This window comes from Balaenoptera musculus, chromosome 12 (assembly GCF_009873245.2).
Source record: "Balaenoptera musculus isolate JJ_BM4_2016_0621 chromosome 12, mBalMus1.pri.v3, whole genome shotgun sequence".
Lineage (NCBI taxonomy): Eukaryota > Metazoa > Chordata > Mammalia > Artiodactyla > Balaenopteridae > Balaenoptera > Balaenoptera musculus.
In genome coordinates, this window is record NC_045796.1 from 70459779 (window position 1) to 70479691 (window position 19913).

The 19913-nt window shown below is 41.5% G+C and overlaps 2 protein-coding genes across 2 annotated transcripts in view; one reads left to right on the forward strand and one right to left on the reverse strand.

Annotated features, from left to right (window-relative positions):
- The window catches only part of ZNF292 (zinc finger protein 292), a 91146-nt gene extending 81864 nt beyond the window's left edge, over positions 1 to 9282 (reverse strand). The window contains exons 1-3 of the mRNA XM_036871041.1: positions 8794 to 9282; positions 6429 to 6584; positions 6033 to 6229 (exon numbers count right to left, since the gene is read on the reverse strand). Coding sequence (XP_036726936.1) covers positions 6033 to 6200 — 168 coding nt within the window. The 5' untranslated portion in view covers positions 6201 to 6229; positions 6429 to 6584; positions 8794 to 9282. The remainder of the gene's footprint in view (positions 1 to 6032; positions 6230 to 6428; positions 6585 to 8793) is intronic.
- LOC118905018 (collagen alpha-1(II) chain-like) lies at positions 6460 to 18689 on the forward strand. The gene is made up of 3 exons (XM_036871225.1): positions 6460 to 6619; positions 9280 to 9905; positions 18633 to 18689. Exons 1-3 carry the CDS (start codon positions 6460 to 6462, stop codon positions 18678 to 18680), a joined length of 834 nt encoding a protein of 277 aa, XP_036727120.1. The 3' UTR covers positions 18681 to 18689.
- Positions 18690 to 19913: the final 1224 nt, after the last annotated feature.

The window sequence follows — 19913 nt, forward strand, 5'->3', positions numbered from 1 at the left end:
CATCCTTCCCACTTTAGTTATCCACATTCAAGACCCAATGTAAATAGTGTTTTCCTTTCCTTTCCTTTCAATTTCTAGCTAATGTAAGTAATTTTAAAATGCTCTAGTTTTCTTAATTCACACTCTACTTATTGTATTAATCACTAGATACTTTACTATCTAATAGTATTACTTAACTATTAATATATGTACCAGATTTTGTAAGCTCTATCCACGCCATAATTCTCCATAGCTCCCTTAGTGCTCCCATATAAGAGGAATTTCAATATGTTTAAAATAAATTAAGATGTAACTGACTGAACTTTAACAAATCTTCTTGGCTAAATATATGTAAGGTGAGAAAAGGTAACATTTTTTCCTATGAGGTGCACTGTGCAACTCTAAATGATAAGAGAAACAATGAATCAAGAGGCTCTCCTGGAAAACAATACATAGCTAAAAGTTACACAGCATATCTGACAAACACATTAATAAAAAGTAAACTTTCCATTTTATAAGCAAGGCTACTCACACATTGATTGGTTTATTTTATGAACTGAATTTACGTGTGGGAGTTGGGAAAAATAAGGTAATTTCTCAACTTTGACAGAATCTCCAGGAAAATAAGTACAGCAGCAGTTTCATACAGTTAAGACCATACATTTTCAAAAATCCTTGGTTTTGCAGATTAGTCATATAAAATATCATGAATGGCAACTGCAAAATACCTCTTCCCTTCCCCCATTTTAATTTAGGATCAAGAAGTGTTAAGAAGGAGGCAAGCAAAATTTGTAAAGTTTTCCTTTGCTAAAACTGGTATAAGTATATTCTGGAAAGTAGAATTTAATATCTCCAGCATGCAATCATACTAATTACGAACACTTAATAAATTATTTCCCCTGAGCATTACCTAAACTTTTAAAGTTTAAATGACTTATTACTCCCTCAATACCTAAAGTAATTATCACTAATTAACAAGCAAGCTATCTTTTCTTCTGATTTGAAGTGACCTACAAATTAAGATAGTCTCTAATAATCAAAAGAAAGTCGAGTTTCTCAAGGAAAATATTTAAGTATTTTCAAAATTCTTGCCTCTGCAATTAAAGCTAAGCAAAACGCATAAACAAAAGAATCAACTTGTATCAAATAGTTGAAAGAAATATAAACAAAGATATACTGTAACTGCACAATTTAAACAGTAGCTCTCAACAGTTTTCATTTCATTTGTTTCTTATGCCAATAAGGCACTAAACACAGTTAATAAAGGCATTAAGGTCTAGGTCAAATCCTACCTTTTTAGTAAAGCCTTCTGTCTGATACCCCAGCCTGATGTGCTTACTACCTATTCTGAACTCCACTGAAATTACTAGACATAAAATTAACTTACTCTTCTAAATAACCACCAACAATTAACTGATTAGACACAGCTGCAGACTAGACTTACTACACAGTTTAAAACAGAAAGCCATAGATTTAGGTGGGCAGCTACAGAATGATCTCAAAGATACCTTTTTTTGGTGAAGAAAAAGATGCAGTATACAATATGTTCTGATTTTTTAATTAAAAAAAAAAAAGAGTAAACAGCATTTCTGGGAAGATGCATAAAATACTATTAGGGGACTGTCTTTGTGGAAGGTGACTGGAGGCCTAGGGTGGGAAGGAGAGCAAGTTTTCAGTGTATGCCCTTTCTCGGTCTTTGAATTTTTAAAAACCATTTTAACATACCACATTTTCAATTTTAAAAAGGGGAATAAAAAATAAAGCAAATATATTAATGATACACAGCCTTTTGACATCTCTTCAGTTGTCATCTTGAAGTGATATTTAAATCTTATCTTATTAGTTTATATCCTACTAGAGTCTCCAGTATCTTATATTCCCTAACATTTAAACCTAGTCCTTGCATTAAATGCTTTCTTAAGAGCACAGAATTTCAATTTTTATCAAAAGGTCAAATCTCTGCTTTAATCAGGATAACTAAGTATGCTGACTTTGCTACCCTCCTTAACCTAGTAAAAGTGAATTGTTTTAGTAATTGTTTAAGTAATTGCTCGTAATTTCTGCTAAGAAAGTAGAAATTTTCAAGTTCAATGTGCACTGAAGCTCAGTGTGTGCATTTATATATGGTTGAAAAGCACTGACCTGGATCTGCTCCAGATTAACTGCATTTCTTAATATAACTATATTAACATGAAAAAGCATAAGGACAAAAAAAATCTTAATATATTCTTCCTTCTGGTCACTGTTTCTCAAAAGGGCACTTGTGGGTATTTAGGCAGAGGGGTAAATTTTAATGGGGTGGGACTGTCCTGGTCACTTCAGAAAATGTAGTATCCATGGCCCATGGGCACTAAATGCCAGTTATCACATCCCCAGTCACTGCAGTAACCAAACAACTGACCCCACGTGTTTCTAAATGTCCTTAAGAGAGAAATGCAGTGGGAAAAAGTATATGCCCAGTTGAGAAGCTGCTTCTATGAATTAATGTATGAACAAAGGTAAGAAGCGTGCGTGTGTGTATGATACACAACCGTATTTCCACAACTGCAATTCTGCCTTTTAAAATAATTATGTCACCAAAAGGTAAACAACCATAAACAGTCACAACTCATGTATTAATCAACGAGTCATCCAGTCCAGTATGTAATGCTGTCAACAAACACCATGCTCCAACAAATCATTCTTCAACTATTACGATGGCTTAACTTTTTAAATGAATAATCATTTTAAAATGCTTTTAGAACAATTTTCCTATTGGAATGCTTCTGTTCAAGCTCCCAAATAAATAACCTTCCATATAAAAGCTATAAATCACAGTTTACTACAATTACTTGTCTACCTTCCTCCAGAGACTGTAAGATCCTTGAAGCCAGGGACCATGCTCATGGTTGCCTGGCCCTCGGTGTAGGTATTCAATAACAATGCTGAATGAGTGAGTGAATCCTGGCCTAGTCTAATACAATAAACAGTCCCAGAAGTTCCAACTACAATCTGTTTTTATATAATGATACTGAAACAAATAAATGCAATAAATTATTTCTGGTTATCCTATATTCTTATTCTAATTTGCTTTTAGGAAAATTAAACATTATCCAGATTACGGCTAGCTTGTAAAGATATAACGAAATCTAAGATTTTCTGACAAATACTCCCATATGCCCATCCTCTACCACCTTCCCTTCCTCCTACTCTTAAGCTTTAAGCAAATGTTCATATAAAAGTGGGGCATGCTTCCAGGAAGCAACCTAATATAAACAGCAAAACAATACAGTTAACAATAAAAAAAACTTAAATGTTTTTCATTTCTATTTTACTTCTCAGAACTCAAGAAATCTGTTACTATCCTACACCTCACTGAAAAGGAAAGAAAAATCTATAAACTAGAAAGAGTAAGCAACTTTATTTCTGTAGGTTTCACTACATTCTCCAGAAACTCACCTTTTGTTGAAGTAAAAATTCAGAATATAAACTAATTCACATTTAAAAGCACTAAGCATCAACACTTGCAGACTATTAACTCTGAAGCACACTAACTCTGACAAATATTTATTCATCTTTGCCTTCTTGAAGCATGTGAATATCCCAGTTTTACAGGAAAAGCTTAGATAGAAAAAGTTAAATGATAATCTCCAGGTTAGAAATGTAGATACAATTTCTAGCTCCTAGTATTTCTAGCACTGTTCTTAAACTGCTCCAATAAATTCTGTAATTGTTAACCACTGCTCTGCTCAACTTGTAGCAAAATGTAAATAATAATGGCTATGATACAATTTTAAAGAAACAACTGTTTCAAGTTACCTCCCATCTGGCAAGACCAAATTGGAAACTTATCATATATATATATATAAATGTTCTACAGGAGATTTTAAACATCAGATACACTCTATTATTCGAATAATGGAGATCATTTTTAAATGCATTTACATTATTGTGGGATTTTAGTGCATGCAATATGTCATTATTTTTGAAATCCACAAACCCAGCATTTGTTTTATTACTATTTCATGTAGCACTGGTCAATAAAAACAATTTACATGTTGTAAGACTAATCACTTAAAACTAATACAGGAAATTACCTTCATGCTGACAAAAAGAAATACTGTTTCATACATTAAAAATAACTTTAAAGTGATAAATATCTGATGTTGCACACCCTCCAAATTAAGTCCAACTTGTATGAGATTCCACTTTCCCAGAATTATTAATCCTGATTATAAACATTGCTGGTCAAGACTATTTACAGCAATAAGCCTTAAATCCATCAGTGGAAACCGTTACCTGAAAAATGTCTTTCAGCAAAGCTAGACTTTAATACTTTTCACTGACTAAAAAGCTAACTTTAGTTACAAATGAAAGAGTTCCTTTCATGAGCATCTTATTAAAGTTTTTTTTTTAATCTACGATAAATTTTTAAATCTGAAAGACCAATTAAGAATGAGTGGTTACAGTCAGGATGGTGAAATTAGTAAATTTCAACAATTCTTTAAAACTAGGATTCAAAGGAATGATAGAATCTCTAATTATGCCATAGGTATTCACCAGACCTATATTACCTTAAGTGGGTGGCTTTCACCTTGCATTTATTCCCAGACAAGTCACCATGCAATCTCACAAAGTTTTTTTGTTGTTTTTGGTTGTTTTGCTTTTTAAGATAATGAACCGCCATCAAATAATTTGCGACAATAAGGTGCATTGAACAATGGAGAATTTCTGGTATGGGATCAAGTATCCCTGATCTTATAAAGAAAGATTTCAGAACTTGGAGGCCAAAAGTTAAGTGAAAATGTGATCTACTCTGAAATGCTAAAACGGTCCACCATTGTTCGACCTCAAGTTCAGTATCTTAATGAAACAACTTCTGTACCGTGACATGTTCACAAGCTAACTCTAAATGTAACCCGTATAAATTCTTTCTCTTCCTCAAGAAGATAATCTAACCAAAATCTTGACCACAGCCAACAGCAGCACCTTGAAATTTCAAACGTAACTGGAGGGTAGGTAATCAAGTCCAAATGTAGACACAAACTCCCCGATTTCTATCAAGCAAACAGTGCTATTAACATTCCAAAACCTGGTTAGAACGCAGTTACTGGAAAGCAGTGTCCTTGTGCAAGAAAAGGAAGGAAAGGCCTGAAACTGACCTGAGCACGGGTCCACATGAACCTCAGTCTTCTCTGCTCCACCGGGAGGCCAAACAGGGAAGGCTCCAAATAATAGGGGGGTGGGGAGACGGGAGAGGAAGGGCAGAGAGGAAACCACACTCCTCCAAGGGTGAAGGCAAAAGAGAAGCGGACTCTGGAAAAGCCGCTGCACAGGGACATCCGACCCTAGGATACACATACAGGGACAGCTTCTCTCCACCGAGGAGAGCAACCTTTACCATGGAAGAGGTGCTCCTAGCAAGTAAAGGCAGGAAGGGACAACCTCCACGCCGCCTACCCCCGAACGTCTCGCCCAGCTAGAAGGGGTCGGCGGGGACTGCTCCTCGGAACATCAACAAAGGCCCCTTCAGTCCTAAGGCGAAACTCGAACAACAAAGGCCCGGAGGCAGCGAGAACGGGGCCGGGGGCGGGACGGATGAAAGCAAAAGGAGGCAAAGGAATCAAACCAGTGGGGGCGGAGGCCCGTTGGAGTGGGAAGCGGGGGCGCAGAGGCGGGGGGCGCGGTAATCCCCAGTGCACAATAAGAGGAGGAGGAAGGGGACCTGGCCTCCGTTCCCCCCTTACCCTCTCCTACAGCGGAGAGGGCTCCAGTCCTCGCAGTCTGCATCTCTCGGCCGCGGGGACCGCGCAGTCCCGAGTTCGGGGAAGGAAAGGGGAGGGGGGATTTTCCGCCCTGACCACAACTCCCTTCCCCCAGCCGGGAGCCGCCGACAACAACCGCCACAACGGCAGCCACACAAAGGCGCCTTCCTCGTACTCCCCCGCTCCCGCCCGGGCGGCGGCGCAGACGATGCCAAGGCAGCGAGGACCACCGCACGGCCGCCAAGCGCTCGCTCGCCCTCTTCCCCCTCTAGCAGGGGGAAAGGGGGAGGGGACCCCAGGCGCCCTCACCTGGCACAGCTGCTGACAGTACTCCGTGGCCGCCTCCACGGCCGGCACCCGGCTCTCCCGCAGCTGTCGCTCCAGCTCCTGGAGCCGCTCACCCAGGCGCTGCAGCTCCGCGGCGCAGCCGCCTCCGCCGCGACTCAACCTCTCCTGCTCGGCCTCTTCGTCCGCCATCTTCACACCCCGCTCCGTCGCGTACGCACCTGGGTCACGTGATAACACAATGCCACGTTCGGCGGGGTCACGTGCCGGGCGCGCTCGCACGCCGCTGAGCACGTACAAAGGGCCCGGTGGGGAGGATGGGGGGCGGGGAGAGTGGCGCGAGGGAACCCAAGGGAGGTGAAGGGAAGGGGAAAGGAGGAGGGCGGGGTTGGGCGGTGCGGAAAACCGCGGTTTACTTACCCCCAGCGGGAAGTGGGCAGCAGCGGACGAAATGGGCGGACCGGTGGAGGCCTGTTCTCGGTCACGTGAGCGCCGCGACGCGGGGAAAAGCCTGGGGAGGGGCTGTCTTCTCGACCGTCCGGATCCCGGCGTGGGTTCCCCAGTCTCCGAAGCCTTCTACGGACATATGCCCCAGTTCCCCAAGAGGACGGGTGAGGGAGAGCTCTGGGTGGGCTGGGGCAAGGGCTGCATTTGCGATTGGCCCGAAGGCAGGCCAGAGGCAGGGGAAGTGGGAGCAGGTAAAACCCACCCATGGACCAAGAGCGTGAGAGCCAAAGCGGGACTATGAACTGTCAAAATTGTCCCTGACTTCTCACCAGGAGGGGGAGGCGGGATCCAGTGCCTGAGGCACCAGATCTCGTCCCACTCCCCTCCTCGTCAGTCCCAAGAACGCCTCTCCCTTGGAAACACAATCTCTAGGGGGTTGAGGCAACAAAGAAAAATAACAATTGGGTCAGAGCAGAATGAGGTCCAATCCTCAGTCTGGAGAACGGAGCAAACTCATGAAAAGCATAGCTTAAAAGATTTCAGACTGTGAAATTGTGGACGTTGGAACCAGGTGATTTTTAAACCACGAAAACATTTCTGGAATAAGTGATAGGCAACTAATCTGTTCCGCCGCGATTTAAGACTCTCCTACACACAACAGAAATCACCGCCACATAAAACACGCTCTATATGAAAGCTCTTGAAAAGAAAGTAGGTCAAGAAAAAAAAAAGAGCAATAAGGACTCCATTAAAAATCACAACTGAGGGGAAGTTGTTAAAATAAAAGAACAGGGTTATCGAGAGTTATTACAAATTCAACAGCATTTTTTTCCTGGTGCTGCAAATAGAGATGGCATTCTGAACCATATTTTATTTACAACCTGGAAAGAATGAACACTTGGCACTTGAACAGAACAGTAGAAGTAGTACAAAAATTCAAGTGCTTAAGCCTAAAGTTCAGAATAAAACAAATATTTTGTTAGTAGTCAAAAATTAGACAAAAGGCTAATCTTTCTTACAACTTGTCTACAGAAATTCAGAAACAATGATAGTGATGAGGCATCTGGAGATTTCTAGTATTAATAGAAAATGTTCTGGACAGTATGTTGTCCAGAGTGAATGTTTGTAATGCATCAGTGATGGCGATGTTTAAGTGCCATTATATAAGATGAGTGGGCACAAATGAACCCCTTATAAAAGCCATTATCAGCTAAAATAATAGTACAGCATATGTGTGCTGATATTACATATTAACAATACAGGTTCTTCAAATAGTTACAAATGGAAGAGGCTGGGGAGTACACTCAAGGGCTAAGGAACAAAGATATAAAAGTATCACTGAGAGCTTAAAAAGCAACGATTAAGGCAGCTAATGGATTTTAATATTTGCAGCTCACTCTCCCAAGTGAAGTATTTTAGATGTCCAAACAAGATTTCTCCAATGTATGTTATCTTAGGATAACCGTTAAAATATAAAAAATGAGAAATATGAGATTAGCCACATATACCAGTAAATTCAAGGACATCTAAGGCATCAAAGGCTAGCAAGACACATTTTCACTTCAAGTATAATGGTTTACACCACACCTCATCTATAGAAAGAAAGAAAAAAAAAAAAAAGGAAAATATATCCAAAGAGAAATGTATCCACTTATTGATTTAAAAAAAAAGCCCGACTGTAGGTCATTTCCACTTCCTGCCCATGATAGCCCTAAAACCAAAAAGATTTGATTAGCAAATTGATTCTGAGCATTATCACTGTCTTGCAAATGTCCCTCAGCTTGGACGACTAAGTCCTTCACTTTTATTTGGTATCTTTCCCCCCACCTTCCCCTTCCTGCATTCCTCCGTATTAGAATCTGTAGAAAATGTAACGACTAGGAGTGAGTGGTGTAATTCACGACCATTTATTGAGTATTTATGCGCAGGCACTGCTTGATATGGGGAAAATCAAAGGTGAATGAAAACTGCCCCTGCCTTGAGGAAGCTTACAGTTTTGAGGAAGAGTGACCTGCAATGGCAGTTCGTATGACAAGTGTTCTATTATGAGAATGCATGCAGATTCAATTCGCAACACCAAAGTCGTCTAAGGTGCTAGCTGGAATGTCCATCGAATCACTACAGAAGTGCAGGGTTTTTTAATTAAATGAGGGCTGGAAATACTTTCCCTTGACAAGTCGACCTTGTCTTCGAGACCTCAGAAATTTCATTCTTATCCATTAAAAAAGTGTATCAACAAGTACACATGACGTATTGTACTTACATCCATTTGTTCTTGTAATAACACTGTCAGTTCACGGGAATCATTGCACACACGCACACACACACCCCTACTTACTGAGACGTTCCTGGGGGAATTCGGAGGCCCGTTCCATGGAGAAAACAAGCATAAGCCCCGGGGCCAAGAGACTTGGCGTCTCTGGGGACCTCAGTGTCTGCGCCGCGAGTGCCCTTGCCCATTTTGGACACAGCGCGACTGCTATGGACGTGATACAATCATATGGACCTTCAGTCCCAAGGGACTCGATTTCAGAGTAAATCTGGGAGACAGAAAAAGCCCCCCACCCCACCCCTGCGATCAATAAAGCCGGGGAGACCCTTAGGGGACAGAGGTCGCTGCATCCAGGCCGCGCCTGCCTGCCTGCTTCGCGAGTTTCCCGGGCTGCCCCGGCCCCCAGCTCGCTAGTGCACTTTTTTTTTTTCCCCCTAAAATTATTGAAATAGCAGGGCCTGGGGGCAGGAAGGGCGCTGGGCTGTGCCTGCTAACAGAGCCAGAGGGCCGCGCCAGGGATGCGGCGGGCGCGGCGGACGGCTCAGGGCTGAGGCTGGGCACGTCCTTCCGACCGGGGCGCCGAGCAACCCCAGCACGCGGGGAGAGAGCGCGGGCCTCAGGGGGCGGAGAGCGCCCCGCCCTCCCGCCGCCGTTTCTCCCTTCCCCGGCTGTCTCCCGGGGCCCCGGCCACCGGTAAGGTGCGCGGGGCTGGAGCCGGGCTGAGGCCGCCTCCGATCTGCTCGGCTAACCGTGTCCTCGGGCCCCCACTCGGCCGAGGAGGAACGGGACTCCCCTGGCGCGGCGCGGCGCTCGATCGCCTGGCAGCTGCGCGGGTGCTCGCGCTCTTCGTCCGTGGGCCGGCGCTCAGCAGCCCCAGCCCCGGCATCTGCCGGCACGGCTCTTCCACCCGGCGCTGTGGATCGAGGCCACAGGGCGGCTGTGGCTCGTGGTTCGGGAGCCGCGGGCGCCCGGGGCCTCCAGGCCGAGGGATGCTGGAGCCTCTCCAGGGCGCGGCGGGGCTCCGGGGCTCCGGAAACCGACAGGGCGGGGATGCTAGAGTCTGTCCTGCGGAGGCCGCGACGCGGGCACGACTGCTGGGTCTTGGGCGGGTTCTACCTGCTCTCATCCGAGGGGCTGGGCCGCCAGGCCCCAGACAGGCCGCCTGCTGGATCTCAGAGGTGAGGGCCGGAGTCTGTCTGGGGATCGGTCCAGCAGAAAGTCCCCCCGGAGTCTGGGAACCACTTCTGTGTCCGCAGACACAAAGAGGGAGCATGGGTTGAAGGTCTATTGGGATCGGTTAAAAACACACTACACTTTCCCAAGGAAAACACTTTTCATGAGAGGAGCAGCGAATGGAGTCCAATCAAAGTTGAAAACACGAGGCAGGTGCTGTGCCACATATTGAAATGATTCCAAAGGCACCGGAAACGCTGGGCCCGCATTTAAAACGATTAATTCTAGTCCTTGCGTTCTTCCCAGAAAGAAGATAGCATGTATATTTAAATAAACAGGTAGTTAAATGAGGAGAGATATTTGTATTGCCTATTCGGATTTTTTTTTTCTTTCCATGAGGAAAAGCCAGGTGCAGATGAGAAAGAGTAATACCATTCTAAGGAAAATGCTTTTAATAGAGCCTCAATTATTCAAACGTAAATTAACCGCGAAATAAAGCAAAATAAATCTTGGAAGCATAAATGTGGCATACGCTATCTCTGTAGAGAACCCCTGAGTTGATTCACAGCATCTCTCCCAAGAAGAAATATAGAAATTGCCTTTAGAAAGGCAATATAGAAGTGCCTTTTTCTTATATTTCTAAGTTTTCATCATTGTATCTCATTTACCTCATTGGAAACCCATCAGAGAGCATCACTTTTGTGGTATCTGGATTTTAAAAAATAGGGCTGTCAAAGTGTGTTGAACTTGGAAATGCACAGGTCTCTCTTCCCATTTTAGGACATCAACTTCTTAGGAGTTTTGCTGATTTCTGTGATTCTTTTTTTTTTTTAATTTATTTATTTTTGGCTGTGTTGAGTCTACGTTTCTGTGCGAGGGCTTTCTCTAGTTGTGGCAAGCGGGGGCCACTCCTCATCGCGGTGCGCGGGCCTCTCACTATCGTGGCCTCTCTTGTTGCGGAGCACAGGCTCCAGACGCGCAGGCTCAGTAGTTGTGGCTTACGGGCCTAGTTGCTCCGCGACATGTGGGATCTTCCCAGACCAGGGCTCGAACCCGTGTCCCCTGCATTGGCAGGCAAATTCTCAACCACTGCGCCACCAGGGAAGCCCCCTCTGTGATTCTTATAGACGTATTCGTCAATATAACAACAGTGGCAGTAATAATAATTCAATTAACATCAATTTGAGTGTTTAGTGTTCTATTCATATACTGGACCAGGATCAGTCCCACCAAGCGCTTACCCTCTATCGTACCTTTACAAAAATGTTCACTTGCTCACTATTCCTCACTCCACATCCTCACCCTCTTGACTTCCTCTCTAACCAGGGCTCCTCTGTGAAGTCTTCCTTTGTCTTCCTGGTGGAGTGAAGTCTGGATACATCTGTCACCAGAGTAGAGTTGACTGATTCGTTCTGCTTTCCCTTAGCCCACCACCCCCCTTCCCATACAGAAATAACCACCCTTTAAAACTCCTGTAGCTTCGATCTACTACTTACTGCATTTTATTTTTTTTAATGTCATACCATTTTTTTTATTGGAGTATAGTTGCTTTACACTGCTGTGTCAGTTTCTGCTGTACAGCAAAGTGAATCAGCCAAACATATACATATATCCCCTCTTTTGGATTTCCTTCCCATTTAGGTCACTGAGTAGAGTTCCCTGTGCTATACAGTAGGTTCTCATTAGTTATCTATTTTATACATAGTAGTGTATATATGTCAATCCCAAGTCTCCCAATTCATCCCACCCCCCCATTGCATTTTAATTCGAAATCCCTCATCTTGCCTTTTATTATAGTTAGTCTATAGATGAGCCTTGCTCATGAGCTTGTAAGCCCTTTGAGGGTAGACACTGTGTCTTATATCCAGGCTCCCTTCTCTAATATTCCTTGGCACATTTCAAGGTAAAATTAAGTAGTCAATAAATGCCCATTGAACTAAATTCAATTCAGTTTATTTTTGACCGTCATAGATATAGATTTACACTTATCCTCATATTATCTAAAATATCCTAGACTCTACAGGATGAGCAATGATGCTCTTTAAACTTTAGGAACTTATTTACAACTGCCTTTCAAATATTTTGGGGACTCTACTTTTTATCAACAAAATTATCTATAATCAAAAGTTATAGCAAGTAGACCCAAAAGAAGGCAAGATAGATGCTCAGTTGTTACACTCTATCAGATGAACTGCAAAAACACAGGCTCTAGCTTTCTCTTTCACAAACTTAATCTGTGCTTTAGATCTAATTTAATTTTGTCTTTTCTCTTACATTTTGTCACAATATTGATTTTTTTTACTGTCTTCTCAAGAGAGTCTAAATTTCCAGTCCAATTGTTTTCTTAACATAACTGAATCTTTTCTCAATTTCTTTACCACGAGTTTACCCACTAACATCTACTGCGTGCTTACTATGGGACCTTACTACCATCCTAGAAATCTAAGGAGAAAATAAATGTAAGATTACCTCTCAGTCCAGGTAGGGCTTATCCTTCAGGATCTGAATTATCTTACAGCAGAACCTCTAAAACTTTAGTGTGCATAAAGATCACTTGAATAATTTGACTTAAAGGCAGATTCCCAGGCCACACCTCTAGAAAGTCTGATTAAGTAGACTGGAGTTGGGCCCTAGAAACCTGCTTTCTAACCATCACTTCGGGATCCTTCAGATCATACTGTTCTAGACCTGTAGTTGTCTAATTTCTGCCTTCCCTTCCTTCCCTCTGACTCATGGCCCTTGTACCAATTTTGTAAAAAAAGAAAGACAGAAAGAAAGAAAAAAAAAGCCTAAACACCTTCCTTCTTGCTCCACCCACGACCAACGGGCACAAAGCACTTAAAAAAAAAAAAGTTCTAGCTAACTCTTCATAATTTGTTCTAATCATCCTGTTATCCAAAGCCTTTGTTTTGTGAATCATTTGACTCCTAAGCCCCTAGTTCAATGTGCTCCCATGTGCAGCACATGGGAGGTGTGTTCTCAATAAACGTGCATTTTTCAACCTGTTCCTCATGCATTCCCTAGCCAGGCTATTTGTTGAGCAGAAGAATATGATTACTTCTTAACAGCTCTATCAGAAGTGGTGTGAAGGGGTAGGGGAAGAGAGTTCAAAGTTTTGTCTGTATTGGACTTCCCTGGTGGTCCAGTGGTTAAGACTCTGCACTCCCAATGCAGGGGGCACGGGTTCAATCCCTGGTCAGGGGCTTAAGATCCCACATGCCTGGTAGGGGAACAGGCCGAGCGGCCATAAAAAAAAAAATTCTCTCTGTATTTATAAGTCTTAATGACATGTATTTTTTTATACATATAAGGGTAAGCGGACAGGGAAGAAAGACAATGTAAAATTTGATTTGTAAATTCCAAATATCCATGGTTCTGAGACTTCCTAAAATTGCTAATTAGGTGCCATTAATTTTAAAATTATAAATTTTATAAAATTTTCAAACAGCAAAGAAAGACATAAAATAGAAAAATAAACGTCTTCCTCCATTCCTAACCTCCAGGATCAAGTCCCACCCTGCCACTTGACTCAGCAATGGTTTATTTATTCTTAAGAATTTTCTTCTTTTCCCTGGCGGTCCAGTGGTTAGGACTCTGTGATCTCACTGCCAAGGGCCCAGGTTCAATCCCTGGTGGGGGAACTAAGATCCCATGAGCCCCACGGTGGCAAAAAAAAAAAAATTTTCTTCTGCACATATAAACAATATGTGCTTATCACCACTGCTTTCTTAACAAATCTACTCATACCACTCAGCTGGACAGTCTTCCACTTTACTTTTTTCTCTTAAAAATTAATTTACAAATTTTCCATATCATCATTCTTTGTAATGACCCTAAGATATTCCATGGTATAAATGAAGGTAATTTAATTAATTATTTCATGGATGAACAAGTTGGTTTTTTTCTCTTTTCTTTTTTTTTAACTATAAAAATGCTGCAGTGACCTTCCTTGTGCATATATTTGATTATTTGAGCAAGTAAGTATGTATGGGATAAATTCCCCAATGAAGACTTGCTGAATCAAAGCAATTTGTGATTTTAATTTAGTCAGATGTTGCTAAATTGCCCTTCCAAAATATTGGACCAGCTTATAGTCCCATCAACAGTGTAGAAAAGGACCGGTTTCCCAGGAATTCTTAGTAGATCTATGTTTTGTCAAGCTTTTAAAACAATTTCATAATTTAAAAATAATAGCTCATTTCGATGAGCATTTCTTAAATTTTGGGACAAACTGAGGATCATTCTTAAATTGAAGTATAGTTGATTGACAATATTATGTTAGTTTCAGTTATACAGCATAGTGATTCAGTATTTTTTCAGATTATATTCCATTATAGGTTACTACAAGATATTGGATATACTTCCCTGTGTGATACAATAAATCCTTGTTGCTTCTCTGTTTTATGTATGGTAGTTTGTATCTGTTAATCCCGTACCCCTAAATTTCCCCTCCCCCCACTTTGGTAACTGTAAGTCTGTGACTCTATTTCCGTTTTGTATATACATTCATTTGTATTATTTTTTAGATTCCACATATAAGAGATATCGTATAGTATTTGTCTTTCTCTGTCTGACTTACTTAACTAAACATAATATTCTCTAGGTCCACCCATGTTGCTGCAAATGGAAATATTTCATTCTTTTTTATGGCTGAGTAACTTTCCATTGTGTGTGTGTGTGTGTGTGTATAGCACATCTTAAGCCAATCATCTATTGATGGGCATTTGGGTTGCTTCCATGTCTTGGCTATTGTAAATAGTGCTTCTATAAACATAGGGGTGCATGTATCTTTTCAAATTAGTGTTTTCGGTTTTTTCCAGATGTATATGCAGGAGTGGAATTGTCAGATCATATGGTAGTTCGACTTTCAGTTTTTTGTAGGAAGTTCCATATTGTTTTCCATAGTGGCTGCACCAATTTACATTCCCACCAACAGTGTAGGAGGGTTCCCTTTTCTCCACACCCTCTCCAGCATTTATTGTTTGTAGATTTTTTGATGATGGCCATTCTGACAAGTGTGAGATGATACCTCATTATGGTTTTGATTTGCATTTCTCTAATAATTGGTGATGTTGATCCTCTTTTCCTGTGTCCTTCACTTTTTGGCAAAATTTTCCATTGCGTTGTGAGGTCTTGGAGCTTCCAATCAAGTCTATATCATTCTCTGCAGACTAAATAAATTATAAATTTAACTTCACTCAATATCCGTATTGCTTTTAGCAAACTCACAATAGAAAATTTCAGATCTTTCTATAAATATTTATTGAAGGGGGTCTATGCAAGTCACAATTTGCAAGAATGATGAGAAAATATAAAGATGATAAGACACTACTCATGCTCTAATGATCTTATTTTCTGAGACATTAACCATCTTTGGAGCATCCTACCCTGAATGGACTTGCTCTGAGAACTGCCTGGCACACTGTCCCAGAAATTTGGGATTGGAATGCAGGGTCATTTGATCTGTGTGTGGAACTAAGTGGATGGAAATAACAAGGCATATCTCTGGGAAGTGTGTTGCTGCAGGGTTTAAGGAGAAGCAGAGAAAGCCAATGTTGGGGCAGGATATAAAGCTGACGTGTAGAAAAAAGTGGAGCCCTTGTGGTCCCAAAATGCTTGTGACCCAGGGAGTGGTTTCCGTGAAACCTGACAGCCTTGTAGTCCCCACCTGGCCCACACGTGTGAGTTAATAATTTCCCTCCTTTTTACTTACCTTTACTGTGAAAAGAGTATAGGTCAGTTGTAATTAACAGAATGTTGACTCAGACAGGGAAATTAAATAAATAGCTATAAGACAAACGAGAAAGTAAGAAGCATCTTAGGTAAATGAAATGTGTAGAGAACGGTTCAGCATGCATGACTGAAAAGAGTTTGTGAAGGTCAGTAAGTGGGATTCAGCACTAGAAAGGTAGGTTAGAGCTGCACCATTTGGTGGACATTATGGCACCACTGACTGTTTTTCTTTTTGGCTGCGCCGCGAGGCTTGCGGGATCTTAGTTCCCCAACCAGGGATCCAACCCGGGCCCCAGCAGTGAAAACGCCAAGTCCTAACCACTGGACCACCAGGGAATTCCCACCATAGACAATTTTGAACAGCAAAGTGACATGATAATAATAACTGTTACCATCTATTGAGTGCTAATAAAGTGCCAGGGAAAAACATTTTATGTGCATATTTTCATGCAATTGCAACAATTATAGTTTGTAGAAATTATTAGTATCCACAATACAGATAAGAAATAGGGAATGAAAGATAAAGTGGCTTAAATAATCCTCCACCCTTAGCTCACTGCAGATTTGGGGGCTCAGCTCTTCTAAATTACGTTGCCTTAAAGTCAGTGTTGTCCTTTAGAAGAGCAGCTCTAGCTGGAAATCCTTAGCACAAAATAGAAGAAGAGGCAGAAGGTAAAGAGGCTAATTAAAAAGTCTTTCTCTCGTGAAATGTCTATTTAGGTCTTCCGCCCATTTTTTTTTTTTTTTTTAATTGAGCTGCATGAGCTGTTAGTATATTTTGGAGATTGATCCTTTGTCCGTTGCTTCATTTGCAAATATTTTCTCCCATTCTGAGGGTTGTCTTTTCATCTTGTTTATGGTTTCCTTTGCTGTGCAAAAGCTTTTCAGTTTAATTAGGTCCCATTTGCTTATTTTTGTTTTTATTTTCATTACTCTAGGAAGTGGGTCATAAAAGATCTTGCTGTGATTTATGTTAAAGAGTGTTTTTCCTATGTTTTACTTTAAGAGTTTTATAGTGTCCGGTCTTACATTTAGGTCTTTAATCCATAGGGAGCTCAGCTCGGTGCTCTGTGATGACCTAGATGGGTGGGAAAGGGAGGGGGAGGGAGGTCCAACAGAGAGAGGATATATGTATACCTATAGCTGATTCACTTCATTGTACAGCAGAAACTAACACAACATGGTAAAGCAATTATACTCCAATAAAAAATAAAAATAAAAAAAAGAAACCCTTCTCTAGGAGAGATTTATGAGAGCTGCTGGGGGATGACATTGGGAAGATAGAAGCTCTACAAAGATTTCTTTGGCCAGTCTGAACAGCTGATGGCATGTAAAGAAAAGGGGAAGCAGAAAGTCAAAGCTGAACTCAAGGCTTGGAACCTAAAACTTGGAAGAGCAGTAATGCCCTGAACAGAAATAGGAAAATAAGAGAAAGCTTAGCCTGGGACTTCCCTGGCGGTCCAGTGGTTAAGACTCCGCGCTTCTGCTTCAGGGGGCACGGGTTCCATCCCTGGTCGGGGAACTAAGATCCCACATGCCGCACAGCGCAGGCAGAAATAAACAAAACAAAACAAACACACAAGAGAAAGCTTAGCCTGGGTGAGAGCAAGGGTGGGAGGGGACCTTGATGAATTCGTTTTGGGATGGAGATACCAGCAAAACATCTAGGTGACGCTGTCCATCAAGCAGGTCGATGTGTGAAGGGAAAATTTCAGATTGGAGATATTGATTTGGGATGAGATTGCCAAAGTAGAGGATATAATGAGAAGGTTGATGGCAGAAACTTAGAAAAATATTTAGCGTCCAAAGGGATTTCTAAAGAGGTCTAAGATCCAATATAACAGAACCACGTTATGTCGCTGGAGGCAAAACAAAGAAAATAATTATCACTCAATATCAAGAGCAATTAAGACACAAGTTCAGGTCTTAAGGATCTGAGAATATATACCCCCAACCCAAGAAGTAGAAATTTAACAGTGACAAAAGTGTCAAAGGAAGTTATTTTCCAAAAAAATTGTGCAGAAAATGGCTTTATGAGATCAGAGGTGGAAATGAAGAGCTTAGGCTTCAGTTCATGAAGGTCATCACTGCAGATATTCTGGGCATCCTGCAGACACACTGCAAGGCACATGTATTACACTGCAGTCATCTTTAACAGAACAGGGGAACCTAGTTCCCCGACCAGGGATGGTACCCGTGCCCCCTGCAGAGGAAGCATGGAGTCTTAATGACTGGACTGCCAGGGAATTCCTGGGCCTTTAGTTTTATTACTATGTTTTGAAGGGAAAGTATTTGGAGTAACTGACAATTCTTAGTGCAAAAACCTTCTACAGAAAAGTAATGGTGGGGCTTCCCTGGTGGCGCAGTGGTTGAGAGTCTGCCTGCCAACGCAGGGGACACGGGTTCGAGCCCTGGTCTGGGAAGATCCCACATGCCGCGGAGCAACTAAGCCCGTGAGCCACAACTACTGAGCCTGCGCGTCTGGAGCCTGTGCTCCGCAACGAGAGAGGCCGCGACGGTGAGAGGCCCGCGCACCGCAATGAAGAGTGGCCCCCGCTCACCGCAGCTGGAGAAAGCCCTCGCACAGAAACGTAGACCCAACACAGCCAAAAATAAATAAATAAATTAATTAATTTAAAAAAAAAAAAAAGAAAAGTAATGGTGATCGGTTACCCTTTTAAAGTAGCCTTTTGCATCCTATATATATATAGTTCAAGTATATGAAAAATACAAAATACTCCAAAAGCTTGTTTGTCATAAAACTAGTTTTCATAGTTATAGCCCTACAACCTCAAATAAATCTGTACAGAGTAGTTTCTAATAATTCTGTGAGGAGCGATACATATTGATCATTTGGAAGTTAAAAAATAATGTTTTGACTGCAACCTTCAAAGTTTATTTGAAGCACATTTGATTCATTTTTAAGTCCTGCTTTTACTCATTTGACAGGAAACACAAGCAAAAAGAAAACATAAATTTCTCATGGTTTCTCTTTTCAGCTTTACTCCCCTGCTGTGTTGTGCCAGTCAGCACTCAGTAAGAAATGATTCTTACTTTCTAAATGATGCACCAAAGCTGCAGACAGTTGAGTGCTTGTAAGTGTTCAGTTACTTTCTACACTTGACATAGGGCAGAGCACCAAAGAAGGAAACCCTAGAAGAATGGAAATGACAGCAAGACCCTGGCATCCTGAGGCAGAGGTAAAAGAAGTTGCCTCCTTGGTTCACTGAATATTTCATATAAAACGAGTAACTCTTACTAGAAATCAAGCCACTTATCATTTGTCACTAATACAAAAGCGGAATAATATACCAGAAAGCCATTCTATCAGCAGAAATATTAAATAAGAAGGAAACATTAGCTCAGTCTTAATATTCCTTTATTGATGTAAGAGAATAAGTTTTCCCCTTAAGGGTATCTTTTAACATCTAAATTAATAAACAATTTCAAACATAGTATATTCATGGAATTTCATATTAATATTATACAGAGTTAACAATTGTTTAAAACTGTGTCTGGGGCTTCCCTGGTGGCGCAGTGGTTGAGAATCTGCCTGCCAATGCAGGGGACACGGGTTCGAGCCCTGGTCTGGGAGGATCCCACATGCCGCGGAGCAACTAGGCCCGTGAGCCACAATTACTGAGCCTGCGCGTCTGGAGCCTGTGCTCCGCAACAAGAGAGGCCGCGATAGCGAGAGGCCCGTGCACTGTGATGAAGAGTGGCCCCCGCTTGCCGCAACTAGAGAAAGCCCTCGCACAGAAACGAAGACCCAACGCAGCCAAAAATAAATAAATAAATAAATAAATAAATATTGAAAAAAAACTGTCTGATTTAATTGAATAAACAAAATAAGAAATGAAAGAGGAAAAATAAAAACCAATACCGCAGAGATGCAAAAAATCATAAGAGGAACAGTTATATGCCAATAAATTGGACAACCTAGAAGAAATGGACAAATTTCTACAAACATACAGCCTGCCAAGATTGAGTCAAGACGAAACAGACAATGATATCACTCATATGTGGAATCTAATTTTAAAAAATGATACAAATGAATTTATTTACAAAACAGAAACAGACTCACAGACTTAGAAAACAAACTTATGGTTACCAAAGGGGTAGCATGGGGAGGAGGGATAAATTAGGAGCTCGGGATTAACATACAGACACTACTATATATAAAATAGATAACCAACAAGGACCTACCGTATAGCACAGGGAACTTTACTCAATATTCTGTGATAATCTATATTGGTAACAGAATTTGAAAAAGAATGAAT

Bases quoted from the DNA above. Each gene is read 5' to 3' on its own strand.
- LOC118905018 (XM_036871225.1), top strand. From the start codon at position 6,460: ATGGGCGGACCGGTGGAGGCCTGTTCTCGGTCACGTGAGCGCCGCGAC. The intron at 6,620-9,279 runs GTGAGGGAGAGC...CTCAGGGCTGAG, and splicing joins CCAGTTCCCCAAGAGGACGG to GCTGGGCACGTCCTTCCGAC. The intron at 9,906-18,632 runs GTGAGGGCCGGA...TTCTCTTTTCAG, and splicing joins CCGCCTGCTGGATCTCAGAG to CTTTACTCCCCTGCTGTGTT.